Source organism: Cygnus atratus, chromosome 3, assembly GCF_013377495.2.
Source record: "Cygnus atratus isolate AKBS03 ecotype Queensland, Australia chromosome 3, CAtr_DNAZoo_HiC_assembly, whole genome shotgun sequence".
Taxonomy (NCBI): domain Eukaryota; kingdom Metazoa; phylum Chordata; class Aves; order Anseriformes; family Anatidae; genus Cygnus; species Cygnus atratus.
Window position 1 is genome coordinate 78,184,575 of NC_066364.1, and position 18,101 is coordinate 78,202,675.

Consider the following 18,101-nt stretch of genomic DNA (forward strand, 5'->3'; position numbering starts at 1 on the left):
TTTTTATAGTAGACAGGCTGATGGACTCCATGACCTTTTTTATTTCTGATTTCTGTGAATTTTTTTCCTCTTGCAAAAGAGAGAGCGAGAGACAGCTGGGGTATCCTAATTTATGGTGATAGGAAGCAAAATACTGAAACTTAACTGCAGTGCCATAGTGAGATACCAGTATTGTAATATCTGCAAAATGTTCAGATTGCTTTCATTGAAGCTCACTTGGAGAAGATGCTGTGAATATTGGAAAAATTCACCTGAGAAGTTTCAGGTGTAAATGTTTGTATGGCATGTCGTTTTAATGAGGTATGTATGAAGCTTCTGTTAGGAGTTAGTTGCCAAGGTGTTTAGAGTATGTGCAAGTCTGTCAATGAAAAATTGACAAAGGGTTGTGATTGGAGGCGAACTTTTAATATATTGTATAGGGGGAAAAAAAAATCCTAGAAGTTGCCTTTTGGAAGGCCCCTGTGTCAGTGCTCAGAATAATCCTAGTACCTGGGATTCTGGCAGTTGATTCTGTTTCAATGAATAGAAGGCAGCTAATCAAGGGCATAATTCAGCTAGTCACTAGGTCCCTTTGAAGTGTGATTCTGGCAAATAAGCCAGTTCAATATGTTTTTGTGATACAAAATGGATGATGGTGCAGAGCTTGTATTCCCATTGATTGTGTGCAGGATAGAAGAATAGAATACTTTTTGACTAGCAGTAAATCCATAAGAAACTGTAAGTAGTCACCCTGTAATCTTTTTTTAACCTGTTCACGTAGCTGACTTTTTTTCAAATGACCTATTTTTTGTATAGAAACATACAGAGAACAAAGACAAGAAGGTACATTTTAATCTTCTGCTTTTAGTATTGTTTTTTATCTTGGTTCGTTCTATTCTACTCTGAAAGCAGCCAATCTTATCTTTTTATCTGTGTATGTAATGTATATGTGGGGAGATTGAGCCGTTGTTTAGGGGACCTCTTTAATTGACATTAATATTGCAATAATGCTACCAACCATATGCTTGTACTAGTCTTCTAGGACTGATGATCCTGCACTCAAAACTTACATTCTTATTATTTGGACAACAGGTAGTATGGCAAATCTAAATGAAGATTTATAAAATATCTCACTAGAGTAACAGATTTGCAGCCACAGACTGTTAAAGAGCTGCATCTATTGTAGAAGCTGGATCGGAAATGTTTGATTGTATTAATAAAACACAAATACGAACAAGAAACTGGACGAGAACAGCAACAGATTGTGAATCTTTCTCAAGTTTTTGATGTAGGTTCGGTGCTATCCTAGATGTGCTTGTATGCCTGAAAATTGTTCTGCATCAAAGAGACTAAAGAAGTTCTGTGCTGCAACTAATGAAGTCTCTGTGATTTGAGAATGAAGAATTGCAGAGCGTTGCTACAAGCAGGGGAGGCTGTGATCTGTCGTACATGGGCTTGTGTCCTGATGGGCACGGTTATGTCAGTGAAGTTCACTTAAAAGCTGGTGCAGACTCTTTAGAAAGCGAATGAATGCACAGAGTTCTCTGATAACACCTTTTCTCCTCTATCTGCAATATGGTCTGTGTCTTTGTTTAGTCAAAATGGAAACTGATAACTGATGAGCTGTCTGAAATTCCTGAAATTATTATTTTCAGATGCTACAATATGTTAATTCTGGAAAACTGCAGAAACGCCTTAATTACTTTTTTTCTTATCCCCCTCACCCCAGATGGTTCGGAGCACTCAATGCCTTCAGGCTCTCTTCGTAAAAAGAAACTGGCAAAAAGACCTGGATACATGAGGCCAGAAGCTCAGCGACAGATCGAGTTTCAGTCCCTGGGTGCCTGCAAGCCATTCAGCCCAGAAGAGTTCAAACATGGCAGGCAGCATTGTGAAGACTTTGAGAACTGCTGTCTCTACAGACAATACGAAAAGAACTTTGAATTCTTACGCTGCCGTTCGACTGCAAGTAGTGCTGTAGTTCCTGCTGATGGGGTGACAGCGTTGGGCGGTACTGGAAATATGCTGGGAAGCTGCAAAAATCTTTCCTGTTACAAGAATCCGCAATCAGAAAACACAATGATATCAATTTACCCTGCTGAAGCAACAAGCAAAGATGTTTCTACTATATGCTGTGCACAGGAGATGGCTCACAGCACTAAAGTGAGTGAGCCCCAAAAGATGTATGCCTTGGATCAGACAGAAGTGAATAATAACTGTGAATATCAAAACAGAGAAGTTGTTTCTCATTCTGTTGGTTCACACAATAGCTTTAGTTCAAGATTCAGCTTCATACAGCTCTCCCTGAACTCAGCCTCTGGAGTAAGTGATACTGAAGGCAAGGCAACCATCAAGGAAGCTGAGCGTGTTCTGCATGCCGGCATTGCAGGAAATCTACAGGAGCTAGAAGAGACAGCAAGAACTCATGAGCACTCAGGAGCTTTGCATTGCTTCTCTAGGCCCAGTGATGATTTGAAGCATGAAAACGAGACCACAGCGAATGATAAACTACAGGATTGTGAGACCGTCTCTCTCTCAGATACAGATGCAACGTTTTCATATTCTACGGATTCCTCAGATGCAGCATCTGCTGGTTCTTCTGTCACCTCAGGCTATGAAAGTAGTTTCACTGTTAGTGACCATAACTGGGATACTTTGATGAAAAAGTATGAACCAGTGCTACTAGACTGCCAGCTTGGCAACCGGAGTACATTAAAGGTTTGTAATCTCATTTCATCTTTGATTCCTCCCCCTGGTTCCCGAAACAGCTATGTTGGTAGTGTCAAAGTATTAACCTGATGTAGGAGTTAGAATATTAACAGCTTTTGCAGTATTTTTTTCACAGAATTTTATAGTACTTGTCTGCATGATACAAGGGAAAGAACCTGTTTTCTTCTTGGTTCTTTTAAAAGCAAAACAAACCCAACAGTGATGTTGCAGTACTTTGTTCCTGTGACCTACTGAAACCGTGATCCTCGCTTGTACTTCTAATACGCCACACATTAATTTCTGAATTCAGCAAGGGCTGCTTTCACAGGTGGCTATTTTGTGTGCAGTCTGGAGTATATGTAGTGCAAAACTTGAGGGTGGTAAGAGCTTTTTCCTTGAAGCATCATGATTTAACAACACTGGACTTTGGCTAAACTTACACATTTCCAATTAAAGATTTCTAGGGGAGAGGCACCTGTGTAAGGGCAGCCTGTAATCTAATAGACCAGTGCTCTCCCTGCATGATGATAAATGGGGGTCCATTCCCTGCTCTAATTCAGTCTGGGAATAATGCCTTTTTTTTTCCCTTCTACCTTAGAGGAGTTTTGGGCTGTCAAGTCAGAAGCTGTCCTCCCCCTCTCCCATGTGTATATACCTGTATATACCCACATATATACCTATTATATATACAAACAGCCTCATTCGCTATATTCTTTGTGTGAGAGGAAACCTTAGAAAGGATCAGTTACTCTCTATCGTACAATAGGATTTTTTCTGGTCTTGGGTATTTTTGGGATGTCAGGGGGAATCAGAGGGAAGCGATTCTGAGCCTAACTGATGAGAAGGCAAATTTTGGCTCTGTTGTACATGTAGGGAGCTGAAATCCATCATGTCCACGCTAATAAATTTAAAGCTTTTCAAGAACCACTAGGCAGGTGATGCGGTTTTTAAGTCTCTCGCTAGTGTCCTGAGTGCTCTGGAGCAATGTCTGGGCTGTCTGTACCTTGTAGGTATAAAGGCACACCTCAGAGAGTTCTCCTCGCAAGTATCCTGTGGGAAGCCTTTCAGAAACCCAGGTTTTGCGACTTCTGAGCACAAATACACCTGCTGAGATCTGCTGTGTTGTCTTTAGGCCTGGGGAGACAATCTGCACTGGGTCAGCCTCTGGAGCGGCTCTGCACAGCCCTTCTGTCTGGGCAAGGCAGTGGGTTGAGAAACATTATTTGTGCTTTTCTACCCATGTTATCTGACCTGGCCTTATAATGCTCTCTGATATTTATTTTTCATAAGGGGTGCAAGTAGGACTCAAACTAGTTTCCTCCTATGTATGTTTACAGGCTTCACACGCATTGCCATGGAGCAGTTTCTTTGGCATCTTGCCTGTAATGATGTGCCCATAGTCTGGGGTGGCTTGGGAAATTAATTCTCTATTTTAAAATACAAATTTGGGAATATGTAACATAAAATACAAAATTTTCTGTCTTTTTGGTATGCTTATTTGGTAGGTACAAAAGAAACATTGCTATCTTTAATTTCTGCATTCATTAATTCATTGTGTGGAGAACTGGGAATTTGTGCCTTCAGACATCTTTGACCTTGGTCCTGTGTGTTTAATTTGTAGCACCTTCCAATTGTAATAGTAAAGAGCAAGTCTCAAATTTTTCAGAAGGGAACAGACAATTTTAGTTAAGAAAAGGAGGCAGTACCAAAGTTGTTAAAATTAAAATTACGCTTTTTTTTTGCACTTAAAAAAAAAAAAAGTGCTCATCACATGGTACAGGTAGGTATAGGAAGGACCTGCTGCTCTGAAGCAGCTCTTTGATTACTTGGGGCTCCAAGGGTCTTCCTAGCCTGCAAACAGAAAGCACTCAATTGTCACAGTATCAATCAGGTCAGTCAGTTAGCCCTGGGCATGCCTGCACTGTGGTACCCAAGCAGGTTTTAAATGACCTGCCATTGTGAGTGCATGAAGGAATAAACAGTGCAAAAAGCAGCAGTGCTGTACTCTCAGTCTAGATGGTTGTTATATATCATATATATGAAAAAAGTGTCACTTGAACCATTTCTACTGCGGGCTTCTTTAGAACTCTATCAAATGTGTGGCATAAAATACAGAAAATAATTTATGGTGAGGATCCAGAGCACCTCCCTTCAATATGTTATATGTTCCTCACCCGTCTCAGAGGAAAAAAAAATTGGTGTTTCTGTATGTGAAAAACAATAATAAATTAAAAGAACAAAACCAAACAAAACAACTCCAAAAACCTTGATGGAAAGGGAATGCATGCAATGACTTGTTTTTTTCTTTGTTTTTCCTCCAGGGGATCCTGTAGCCTATTATTAATCAAGCTTTTTTTTTTCTGGCTTTACCTTTTATGTCTATTTTCTGACCAATCCGCTTTCACTTACAAATTTGAAGAGATACCATTAATTTAAATGTCTTCCCTAATTTGCGTGTTGATTGTGTAGTCATGATAACTAAATGTTTCTGGTAAGTTATTGACTGGCCGTACTTATTTTTCTGTGTGCAATTTACAGTTTAACTAGAGAGATTTAAATATGGAAGTATTCCAGGGAGGAGTGAAGTCTTTTGTAGATGCAGAATGTCTCGAGTATGGATCTTCTTGCAGTGGAAAATGCTTTCCCAAACACTTTTTCAGGCTTTGGGCTATCAGTATATATGCTGATTCTTTTTCCAGGCTTACCTTTCTCAGTGCTGCTAATGGCTTGTTGGTACAGGTCACATGTAAACTTAAGAAAACACTTTGCAGTTTTATAAATGTAGCTGTGTTTGGCAGTGGCTGGCATGGCAATGAGGAAAGGACTGCATAACTTCAACTAAATTCTTGTAAGAGTAAAATAAAAGCTTTTAATGTCCTTTGAATGCACACCTAGCCTTCTGAAATATTTTAGTAAAAGATGAAGCTTCAGCACAAAGAAGCATTAGCTTTTGAAATAAAACTGTATCCTAATAGGAGCTTCTTTTTGGGTGTATAAGGGCATTTTGTATGTGTTTTTTCCTCTCCCATCTATCATTTGTAATATGAACATTTCAGAAAATGGAAACGTCAACACTTTCTAGATGAGCCTAAATTATGATTTAATGAAACTTCATTGGCAGCATGTGAACACAGTTTTCTGTGCCATATCGTGAGTGCACTTGACCCAAAATATTCATACTGTATTTCTCTTTTTACATGCTGAAGAAAATGTGGTTTGCATATGGAAATCTGAATTTGTTCTGCACAAAACTTGGATAGGCAAAAAATTGTTAAATGGACTGAAGAACAGAATATAGAGTAGAATGTGATCAAAAATAGATATTATGCTGACAGAATCCTATAATAATCCTTACTTAGGATACGTTTCACCCTTGCAGTTATTCAACGATCATACAAGCTCTTTTGCTTTTCAAGAAATACTGTTTGTTGTTCTTTGTAGGTGCTTGGACTAAAGCCGTGCTTAGATCATGTGGCTGCAGTTTAGCTGATTTCTGAATAGATCTGTCCAGTTAACAAATGTTGGGTTTAACTCTCAAAATTGGGTGTTTCTTACGATGTAGTAGTAATACTGTAAATTTATATTATGTAAAGGTTAATAGTGTTTTTTAAATGCGACTTCTTTATAAGTATTTCTTTTCTGTATGTAGATAAAATCCTTGATCTTACGGCTTCAGAGGCTTCAGGAAAAAGCAATAGAGGAAGATGATTATGACAGAGGTGAGAGTTGTTCCCCCCTACCTCCCACTGAATCATGCTGCTTCCTTTTATTCCCCCCACCCCCAACACCCCATCACCTCCCAATTAATTTTATTTTATATTTGCTACACTGTTGTGGTTAGGTATGGAAGATGAGTTCAATGAACTCTATTGTTCATTCCGTGGTTTGGCAGGAAACAAATTAAAGAAAGAAGTAGGTCAGCAGCAGGTAGCAACAGTTTTTATTTTCTTGAGCCACATCACCATTTGGGAAGGTTGAAATGCGAATATCCACCATCTGGATCAGCTGTTTTGAAGCAGCATGACTTTAAAAAATACAGAAATGAATGAAAGCTTCAAAAGGAGAAAGGACAGGCACTGGCTGCTGACAGAGTGTGATTTGTTGCTTGCCACATTTAGTCATGACACTACAGCAGAGCTCAAACACAGAAATGAGGTCAGTAGCTACGATAAAAGTGAATGATACTGTCCTGTGGGATTAACTTGATGCCCACTGAGTTGAATCAAAACCAGATAGGGAATATGACTGGTGATACAGCTGCTGGCAAATATCTGTATTTGAATAGTGCTTTCCCATTCAAATGGATTGGCGCCTCTCATAAGCTGTGTGTGTGCACGCATTAATAATTAGAGCGTCTATTAACATACATCTCAGGTTTTTTCTTGATTATCTGAACACAGACTACTGTTACAGAAAACATATTTTAACAGTCTTGAAGTTCTAGGTGAAGTTCTTCCTGATAGATTTATCTTCATTTGGGAAGTACTGCAAGTGTTTCAGCAAACTGCAAGGGCGCTTCAGATAATAAAGCTTGAAAAAGATAACCCCCCCTCCCCTTTTTCTCCCCCTCGCTTTTTGGGGGTTGGGGAGTAGTGAAATTTGTGGCTTGCCTGTCAGAATTAGCGTCAAGCTGTGCAGTCGTATCATGGTTCTGTTCCCTCTTTCATTTCCCAAACCCCAGGAAGACAGAGATGTATTTTAGCAGTCTTGGGAGAAGGTCTGTAGCCCTTGCAGAAGGGTGGTTCTGTTGCCCTCTCAAAGCTTGGTCTACATAGAAGAAAAATCAGCCACTGTTCCAAGTCAAAGAGGAGAACCTTTAAATATGTTATAAGCTGAGCACGTTGTATCTATTCATGGGTTTCATCTCTTGTCAAATTGAATAGACATTATTGATCCGTTTTACAGTGTGACACTTGTTACTCTCTCTTTTTTTTTTAAAAGTGCCTGTTGATTGAGTTCGGAGTTGGAGACAGCTGTGTGAAGTGCATGTGGTTCCCACAGATTTTAGCTGGAATTCTCTGGGTGCTCATACACTGATCAAAAACAAAACAAAAAAATTAGTATATCAGGTGTGACGCCTGCATCTGATGCCATGTGGTATTGACCACATTGGAAAATGATGACTCGTTTAACCTTGCTCAGAAAGTTCTTGCGTAGTTTTCCTGGCTGTTAGTCTGGTAAATTTAAAACGGGACCATCTTTCTGTTTACACTCACCTTGTCCATTACTCTTTCCAGTTTCTACCTTAGTTCTCAGACAGGTAGCGTGGAGGGCAGGTTGCAGTCTTCCATCAGCTCCCCTCAGGAAAATCGTCTGGCTGCAAACTGATCTCACCAGGTGCTGCGGACACAGTTTACATAGAACAAAAGCTGGATCTGGACAAGGGTAGTGAGGAGCACCTGTGGGTGGGATTGCTCTTTTCTGTGCCAAGTCTGGCTCATATGGGCAGAAAGAATTTGTTGTGTTACAGGACTAGATACTGAGGCACATGAAAGACTTTGTGTTGGGCTCCTGCATCCCTTTGAAAACTGGAACTCCATCTTAATGCAGATGTTCTCAGAAAATGCTGCATTCCTTTCTAGTGCGTGACCGTGGATCCTTAATGTTTTCTCTTCCTAGTTTAAGGCCTTGACCTACTTTCTGTCTTACTGGTCTTTGTTCCTCTTCTGATATGACTGTCAGCCATTTTGTATGTGGGACTACTTTTCGTTATTATCCTGGACTGTCTCTCTGAGTTTTTCTTTTGTGAAACATACGTAGGTTATCTCCAGGGAAAGACGTGTATGGAGAAGGTGTGGGTGCTGCCAGAAGAATTAGAGCTACAAATTTCTTTCCACCTGTTGCAGCGGTGTGCTTTCCACCTTTGCTTTTAGAACTAAGCAGTCACTGTACTCGGAAGAGTTACCAAGTCTTGTGTGGTGTAAAGTGAAGTTTAAATGCTTATTAAAGAGCTTACAGATTGGCCTGGTACCAATGTCTGTTTGGCTGAAATCTGTAATTAGCCTTCTTTAAAGGGATCTTTTTGCCAAATATTACTAGCAGGGAATGGAATTGCTAAATGCACACAGCTATGATGTGCTCTGTACATGAAAATATCAGAGGGTGGGAGAAGCCGGCACGGTGCATGCAGAGGTCTTAGGATGTTCTTACTACTCAGAAAAAGAAAACTATTGTCCCTGTAACTTGGGGGATTTCTTTGGACATAGTGAGTCCTCTAGTAAGAAAAGAGCTGTTTTGAATAGGAGACTGGCAAACTGCTGCATTTGGGAATGCTTCAAAGGAAGGGGAAGAGCTCTAGTGTGGTGCGGATAGCTAGCTGTGAAATGCTGTGTACATGGAAGTGAGGAGAGGAGGAGAGCAGGTGAAGGTGGGGCACACCAGTGGCTATACCTCCAAATCAGAATCTAAAATGTCAATAAATACAGTATCACTTGCAACTGTGCTGTTGCTTCAGTGGTAGTGGCTCATGTCTAACTTTACCTGTAGACAAGACTTCAGTACGTTCTTTTGACTTTGACTCTTTTAAAAGCCATCCAGTCTTGCAGGAGGTTTGTTTTTTCTACAGCAGTTCAATGGGAAGGAGATCTGTTATATTTCAGGGAGTTTTTAGTACTCAGAACTGGTTTCTGCTGTCTGCTCCTGCAAATTTAGCAACTTGAAGAAAGTCAAGCCATCTAAATGACATTGATGCCTCCGTGCTCTTCACTGCTTTCTGGAAGTTGTCATAGTTTCTAGTAAACTTTGAAACTGAAGTGTAGGTAAAATGGTGCCCCTACAGAAAGGAGAAAGTGCTGTATTGTATTTTCACTTCTGGTACTAGACCCAGAAATGGCACAGAATAAGGCTAAGCTACCCTCTCCCCAAAGCCATGAACAAATACTTTGCTGCAAACAGGTCAGGAGAAAGGATACATTTGATTTTCCCCTTTGCAGAAACACAAAGCAGGTGCTTGCTGTTTGGGACTGTCAGAGAACATCTGTGTTTTCAGGTGCATGTTAATGAATAGCACTTATTTCCTGAACAGATGATGAATTTCTCTTTTTTTTTTTTTTATTTATTTATTTAAGGGATATTTTGAGCTACAACTCTCAGTCATTGTTTGGGAGAGTTATGAATCCTTGTTTAAATGCTGTAAGCCTCAGCTTATTTCTTCCAAGTTATCTGTTCCTCCCCAGTCAATTTGCTCCGTCTTCCTCCTCCTTTTGAGCTTGGGAGGAGCCCAGCAGAAATCACTTCTGCCATTACTTGTTTGTGTTCCTTCCTTCTTGAAGGCTTGCCATTGCATGGTAGGGGCTTGGTGTAGAGGAACTTCAACTGGTCATTCAAATAACCCCAGTTTATTCCTATACTTTCTGGGAGTGCTGTTTTTATGTGGGGGGTATTTGCATTCTGAGTGCATCAGGGCAGAGGTTGTTCTCCTGTCCCATGCTCATCTGTTAGAGGTCACCAGGTGAGCTCAGTGCTGTGAGACCTGCAGGATGCCACCAAACCCCTCTCTCATCCTCCTGTGCTGACTCTGTGCTGCCTCAAACGCAGGTATTTCTAGGCTGGGAAGTGTTTGTGTCAAGTGCGTATTCAGAGAGATGAATCTTCTTCTCTGTCCTCATTTAATTTTAAATAGGAAACATTAGGGTACTTGGTGTTTTATTGCTTGCTCTGCATCTCTGGGTGATGAAATATCTGGAAGTAGCTTATTTGTTTCTGTATTTACTTGTGGTCTCCTCTTGATGGCCACATTACTGTATATTTTCAGAGCAGGTACAATACCATGGGAATATGATAACAGCGTTTTGCCTTGCGTAGCATATAGTAAAAATTGCTCTGTTCTCCAAGGATCACTTGGAATGTTGTCATGGCTCATTATTCGTGATGGAGCTTGACAGCTCCAAGGTTAAACATACTGCTGAATATAGGAGGCAAAAAAAAAACCAGCATATTTTTGTCTGTGGGAGTTGTGCTTGCAGTAGAAGCAAATGTATTTTGCTCAGTACAAATCTATTGCCCAAACATTTTAGAATCCTTTTCCTGTTCTTTCCTATTGTTCTTGAACTTCCCAAGTTTGCCTGGTGCAGGTGGCAAACGGATTGGCAATAAAGTGTTGGGACTGAGTCTGGCTGCTGAACTGCGCTACTGGCTCACGTGCCCTGTTGTTTCTTCAGAAATGAGTTTTTACAGAACTACTGGGGTGGTTCTTTAAATGTATGCAGGGATGTGAGCATACAGACCCTTAGCTTGTAGGGAATGGTAACTTCTCTGCACAATCACATTTGGAGTTAGGAGGATGCCACTTAGATCAGAGCAACTCTTCATCAGTGCAACATGGCAGATAGGTTCTGTCATAACAAGCATAAATGGTTTTATAGTCTATCCCATCTCAGCAATGAAAATTCATGCTATAGATACATTTACCATCAAGTGAGCCTTCAGTTATTTTGGTTTAGGTCTTGGATCTTGATGAAGATGAGTTGGTGAGTGTTCGTGGGCTTGTGCATTACCCAGTGCAGAAACAGTTTTTGTGTTTTGTTTTCTTTTTAAATAAAATAAAAGGTGGTGGACACTGGAGGGGCAGAGCTGCTGTGTTGCAGAGACCTTTTGGGAATATTGGAGGCCATGGAGTTGAAAATTTGGGGTGGATGGGACAAATAGGGCTTTCTGTTACACTATACTGTCAGTCTCTTTCTGCCACAAGTTTGCAGAAGCTTTCTGGAATCTGTGGGTTACGTTGCCTTGGGTTACTTTTTTTTTTTTTTTTAAACTTACCAGAGTAAAGGTTTTAAGGGGATAGGAAGACAGGCTCATGCAAATTATCAAAACCTAATCTTCTTTGCATGGATCTTGTTTATCCTGTCTTTCTCTGACTAATTCACATAACCTCCAAAAAAAGGTTTTGGGTCGTTATGGAAAGCAAGTGCTTATGTACAGTATAAATTAAACTTAATTTCCCATGCAACAAAACAGAGCAAAAGCTTCACAACTCTTCCATCTTATCTGGCTTACTCTCATCAAGACACCAGTCTGAAATTAAAAAGGGAAACTTTTTTTTCATCCATATCCATTTATTATTTGGTGCCAGCTGAGTGTGGACTAGGACACTGCAGTTCAAATGCTTGGTCTTGGCTTCTGCCTGCTAGCAGGAGGAACAGTTTCTTTTTATGCAGTCAAGCTTATCAAATTGTTATTGATTTTTTAAATCAGAGAGTTGGAACAGGGATTGAGCTGGTCACAATTTAAAGGTCTGAAACTCCTTTGACTCTAATAGTTACCTTATCTTTTATACTACCTTGGGTTTTTATACTTAACAGTGCTCATTACCATAATTTTTTACTCATTACATGTATAGGGTAGGCATGGTCAGCAACTTCTAGAAATGCTTTTGATGATGACCCTCATTTTTGGCCCTGTTGTTCAGTTTGTCATGTTAGGGTGTGTCTTTTGAGGCAGAACAGGATCTTGCTGTTGGTCTGTTTATGTACGCACATTAAAAATGCCATCATACTTTCTGTATCTTTAATTCCTTAGCTAATATTGAAGAGGAAGCCGCTTTGGTAATGCGGTGTCTTTGCTTTGACTCTGCAGCCTAAATATTTTTTTAGGAAGCAGTAGTATCTTATGGGATTCTACTACGTTCTCTTATTTTAATCTTGGCCAGCAGGAAGAGGTTCAGTTACATTTTGTGTTCCTGGAAGCTGCTTGAGATAAAGAAAATTGCTGAAGTTTTGGCATACCATGTGCTTGGAAGCTTTCTCTACTCCCAGCCATCTGCTGTCTAAAACTGACACCACAGGCTTCCCCTCCTATGATAGCAGGACTCTTTCTCAGTCCATGATGCAGCCAAGCTGTTCCCAGACAGCCTGGCTAGTCTTTTACAAACAAACAAGCAACAAAAAAATCAGAACAAAATAGTCAATTATGCATAATTGACTCGTGTGCTTGCTGAATTGCAGTTTGAGGCATGGAGTTCTGATGGGTGTAACTCACGAGGAGTGTTGATATGCTTTCTGGACAGTACCCACTGACTGAGTGACATGGCTCTCTTGCTACCCAGCCCATCTGCTTACTTTTCACTTGCAAAAACATGCAGCCCTTTTTTATATTCAGGACAGACTTATCTCTCCCTTGCTCTTTAGAAATATTAACTTCAAATAAGAAAATTGTCTTCCATTTGCAACGTGACCTCTGGAGGCAATATGACTATTAATTCAACCAACAACTAGAAATTGATTTTGCTGCCCTTGTCTTTCCCTTTTTTAAAGGAGTGGAGGGACACCTGCTCTTTTTAATTACTGCCTGCTTAATAGATGACTGGACACGGACAGAAACTCCTAGATGGTATGGCAGCATAACTTCTGTGCAACTGGGGATTAAAAAGATGCTGAATGGCTGTAACTACTGTTTGAAAGCAAACACAAAAGACTTGCGATGCCAGTTCTCTGTGGGGAACTGACAAGTCGTTGCTGATCACTGGGCGGTGTCTGGGTGAGTTTTTAAAGATGCTTTTACTGGAGATCTCTATGGACCTTCCATCACTTGCCAAACTCGTCTGCAAAGTGGGATTGCCTTGAGTCAATTAACTTCTCCTTTCTCCCAAGGTTTCCCTACTGTCTCATGTGCCCAGACGCAACTGTCCGTACTTGGGTATATTCATAGTTCTGTAGGTGTGTCAGCTCTCTCTGATGCTTCCTTGTGCTGCTTTTGCTGTGTGTGAGCTGTGCACATTTCTTTCTTTAGTCTTTGGAAGGTTAGGCACGGTTAAAGCAACAAAAAAAAAAGTACCGTTTTATGGACATCTTCAGTCTTTTTAGGATAGTGAAGTGAATCAAAATAGGATAGTGAATCAAAAAGGTGAAGATGGAAATTCGTAGCACTCTTACATAGTAACAGGCTTTGGACAAAGAGTTAAGAGACTGCAGGAAATACTGGCAGTGAGAGTGTACAAACTGATCCCATGTAACATGAGTTTTAGGCTTCTGCTACCATCCTACCAGTCTAATGATAGTCAATTTCTGGTTGGTTTTGATTTTTGTGTGAGAGGTGGGAAGTAACTGGAACATCTTCATGCTCACTGAGATTTTTACAGAATGAAAAGTAAATGAATTAAATGAGTTGGATTGGTTTGATATATGGCAAATTGAACACAAAGCAAAGTGAGGTGCTGTGGATCAGCATAACTCAGATGTAATCTGGGACGAAATAAAAATAAAGATGTATATCCTTTCCAATTAGGTCATTGCAGAATGTCCTGTCCCCCCGAGTTATTGGTGGGTGTTAATTCATGCACCCTCTGGCATTCCCAAGTCCCTCTGTCTCCCTGCTATTGGCAGCTTGCTGGAGAAATAATGTTTTGGAGAAAAGGCTTTAAATTCTAGATTGCTAAAAGCCATCCAGGGTTCATTCAATTTTGTAAGAAATTGTGTTGGTGGTAGTAAAGAACAAAACCAGCCTGGGTTTGAGTGTGCTATGGCACCGCATGAAGCATCTGTTGTGTTGCACCAACGTGCCGGGGATGGTGGTGTAGAATAGAGCACGTGGGATAAGTCTCAATAAAAAGGCTTGCTTATAAATAGGTGGCTCACTGTAGGTTTTTTGTTTTATTTTTTTTTCATGGCATGCTGTACCTGAAATATTTCTGTGCTGTCCTGTTGTTCAACCCTAAAATGCTAGCCTTGTAACAGGAACAGCTGATCTAACATCTAGAAATACAATATCTAAATTGAAGACAGTTTTTTTTTTCAGCTTCTGTCTCTGCCTGAACAAGCTTTTGAAAGGTGTGTTGCAAGGAAGTACGAACTGAAATGTGCTGAGAAGCTGCTGTATGGAGGCATGCTAAGTGAGAACTCACAGGAGACAGAGGCTTGAATTTGACATACATAACAATATAATTTTAATACTTACTATGCAGCCTTGAATAAATGTTCTTTAATAACATTTTTGCCTAGATCTAGGATTGAAGTTGTGCAAACAGCAATATGGGAAGTTTTTCTTCACGTTCTTCCTCCTGTGTTGTGAGTCAGTCAGGAAAGATGAGTCTGTGACTGTAAGCACAGGTGTTGACAGAGTTAAATATGCCACTTTCTCAGAATGGCATTTTGTAGGGACGTTGTGACTTTCCAGGCAGTGTTTGTCACTAGGGAAATATCTTCAGGTGTCTGACCATAACCTGACAGACCAATGGACATGCCAACTTTAGGAAGAGCTTGTGTGCCTGGATGTTTGTCTTATTGTTCCAACTTTACTTGGGGGGGGGGGGGGGGGGGGCGGGTTGGAATTAAATGGTCTTCAAGGTCCCTTCCAACCCAAACCATTCTGTGATTCTATTCAATGATTGTGATTTATGTGGGGAAAAACAGTTCTAGCTTTGTATTGCGAAATAGTAGAGACTATACTTTTGGAAACTCAAGGTGAAAATGCAAAAGTTGCTTCTCTTTAAAAAAAAAAAAAAAAAAAAAAAAAATGTCCACCTGGAACCTGTTACTTTGCAGTAAGTCATAAAAGCTAGTCAGGTTAGAAATGTACCAGGAGACAAAACAAAAGACTTACTGTGCCACATTCAAATCCTGATGTAGGTGTACAGTTCTGGTTGTCTCATCTCAGAAGGGGTGTAATCAGCTGTAAAAGGTCCAGAACAGCATAGCAAAGATGTTCAGATAAGGAACAGCTTTGTATGGAATGATTGAGCAGGCTGGGGACTGCACAAGGGCAATTAAACACAGATACGGACTGCATGCATGCTTTTCTGGTGCAAGACCTAAGGGGGGCATAAGGTGCTCCAGGTTCCAGCCAAACCAAAGGAAATGGTTCTGTGCGCCAGCTGTCCAGTGTGTGAAGATCTCTTCATTAAAGCACATTGTGGATGTGGAGTGACTGCAGGAGACTGGACTAAGCAAGAAAACAAAACAACAAAAAAGCCCCACCCCATAACATGCTCGGGAGATTGCTTGAACTGGAAAAATTCAGAAGCTTGGAAAATACTTAGGGGAACTCTCAAAAACTATCACACGAGTGCTTCCCCCCTCCCCACCCCCCCCCATTTTCTTCTGACTACTGTCGGGGAAATTTTTTTTTTCATGCTGTTTTGTTTTCTGGCTATCGAGTGTCTTGGATTTATTTTTTTAGATAAAGTAATTCTTCAGAATTAATACTACTTAACTTAGGAAAAAAAATTAAAACATCTGTAGAAGAAGAGTACATTTAGGCTGCTGGTTATATCCTGAAGGAAGGTACAGGTGGAAGAGATGGTAACGCTCACTGGTGTGACTTTCATCTTTTCTTTTGATCGTAAAGGTGAAGGTCAACCCTGCAGTCTCACCAGCAATCTGGCACTTGCAGAACGGTACATGTTTTGAAATGAATTGGGGCATTGGAAAAAAGACATATGAGTAGGGGTGTGACTATCAGTCTAATTCTTAAATTTAATTTTGCTGTCTGTTTTTGGAATAATTATTTTTTATTCTTTTAATTCTTTTTTATAAAGATTTTATACTTTAAAAAGAAAAGTGGCTTAAAAACAAAGAACTTGTAAGTGAATTTTTCTCATGTTGTCATATGCATATAAAAAGCTCTTGTGTAATTTTTATAAAGTAAATTTTAAAGTGGTTCACTATTTTTGTATTTCACAAATGAAATTTTCCTCTCTTCTTGCGTGGTTCTCCAGTATTTATGGTTTGAGATTTCAAAAACAAAAAAGTAAGGCAACCTCTAAATGCATATAGGCATACTCTGTTATCCACTGATACATTCCCAAAAGTATGTCACTTAGCAAAACATTTTTTTCCCATAAAAATGAATGTAATTCATAAGCTCCCCGTTATAGTATGAATTTACAGGAACAGAGTAGATGATACGGCAGATGCAAAAGGAGTGTTGTCAGCTAGAAGCGGAGCTGGCCTTCTGGAATGGAGCGCTGTTCTGAGATCTCCCCTGCTTCAGCTGTGAGCCTGCATGCTCAGCCACTGCCCTTTTCTGTCCTTCACCCTTAATTAGCTTTATTTTGAATCATATTGCAAAGGTCTTTGAAAATACTACCATTCAGAAGGAAACAACATGAGTGCTTATCCTAGAAGACTTGCTTAAGGTCTTCAGTCTCAGGTGGAGCAGCTGAGCACTTTAATAAAGGTTATTCTTTCCAAAAAGATGGCATTTCTTTTAGCTGACCTTGCTCGTGTTTCCGTCTTTCACAGTATATATACAGTCCCTGTGAACTTGATTTGTGTGTATTCAAGTCCCTGCATGCATTCCCCTCCATTGCATCAGTTCTGATGGGGAAAAAATTGCTTTGCTGTCTGCTCACCACAGCCGCTTCATATGTGAGACTGATGGCAGCTAGTGGAGCAGGACAGTAAATGATTGCTGATGGAACACTAAGGGAGAAAAATGGCAGAGGCGTTTAGGATCTTGCTGTACACCATCAAATGTGTTTGGTTTCTTCAGAATAACCTTACAAACCATTTGTCTGTGACTATGCAGTCTCATCAGCCTATATTTACAGGATATGGTACTGCATTGAGTGGGTTGATCGTGCCTTGGTTGAGCCTGGCACCAAGCAAGCTTCAGGTAGATTTAAGTTTAAATCAGTCAGTTTAAATCTGTGGCTTGTGTACAGTCCTATCCATAGCTGAACACTGGGTGGAAATGGCAACTAATTTCCATCTTCAAATGATGTCTAAATTCTGGGCTGTCTCAGGTAGGCCTTAGGAAGGGAGGGAATGAAGATGTGTTGTGGGAAGTTATCAGCATGGTTGGATTTCTGTGAAAACATAGAATTCTTCAAGGAGCTTTGTCTGCAATAAATTAGACCTACGAAAACTATAAGCTGTGTGCAAATTCATATTTGTTAGAACTAAAATATATGAGGGTGGCATTCTGTCCCCAAAACAATATTCAAATGTTTTACCAAAAAAAGTTCATTTGTTTTTTTCTCCCATGTTTAAACCATCACCTGCTCAGTCTCGAGGGTATGGGTGACTGCTAGTGCTGTCAAATGCTCGGGTGGTGGGGGAATGATTTCTGGCTGCTACTCTGCACTTGGCTTTTTTCAGTCTGAAGCTTGAGTGACAGCGAGAACTTTCTCAGCAGGAGTCAGATGAGATTAAATGCCTGTTTTAATGATGACTATATAGGAATTCAGTGAGAGAAGGTCCCTGCAGTATACCAGAATGCAGTAGAAAGCCAGCTAGTGGGGTTTATTACTGAAAAATCCTCCTCTGTCGACTACCGTTCAAGGGGAACAAGTTCTCAATCCATAATCTGAGCAAGAGTCAAACGGGTGAACTGGAAGCAAGGAGCACAAGAGCATGTTAGAAATTCTGCTGAAGTCTGGCGTTCACGGGTTTAAGTAGCTCCGGTGACTTAAAGGTGCTACACTTATCCTGACCTTCTCCTAGTGTATACAAGCAGTATATTCTGTATTCGTAGGC

The 18,101-nt window shown here is 40.3% G+C and overlaps 1 protein-coding gene across 2 annotated transcripts in view; it reads left to right on the plus strand.

Moving 5' to 3' along the window:
* DISC1 (DISC1 scaffold protein) overlaps window positions 1-18,101 on the plus strand; it is a 202,365-nt gene that overhangs the window by 17,139 nt on the left and 167,125 nt on the right. For both annotated transcript variants that reach the window (XM_035562617.2, XM_050709968.1), the window contains exons 2-3: window positions 1,709-2,697; window positions 6,338-6,407. In XM_035562617.2, coding sequence (XP_035418510.1) covers window positions 1,709-2,697; window positions 6,338-6,407 — 1,059 coding nt within the window. The remainder of the gene's footprint in view (window positions 1-1,708; window positions 2,698-6,337; window positions 6,408-18,101) is intronic.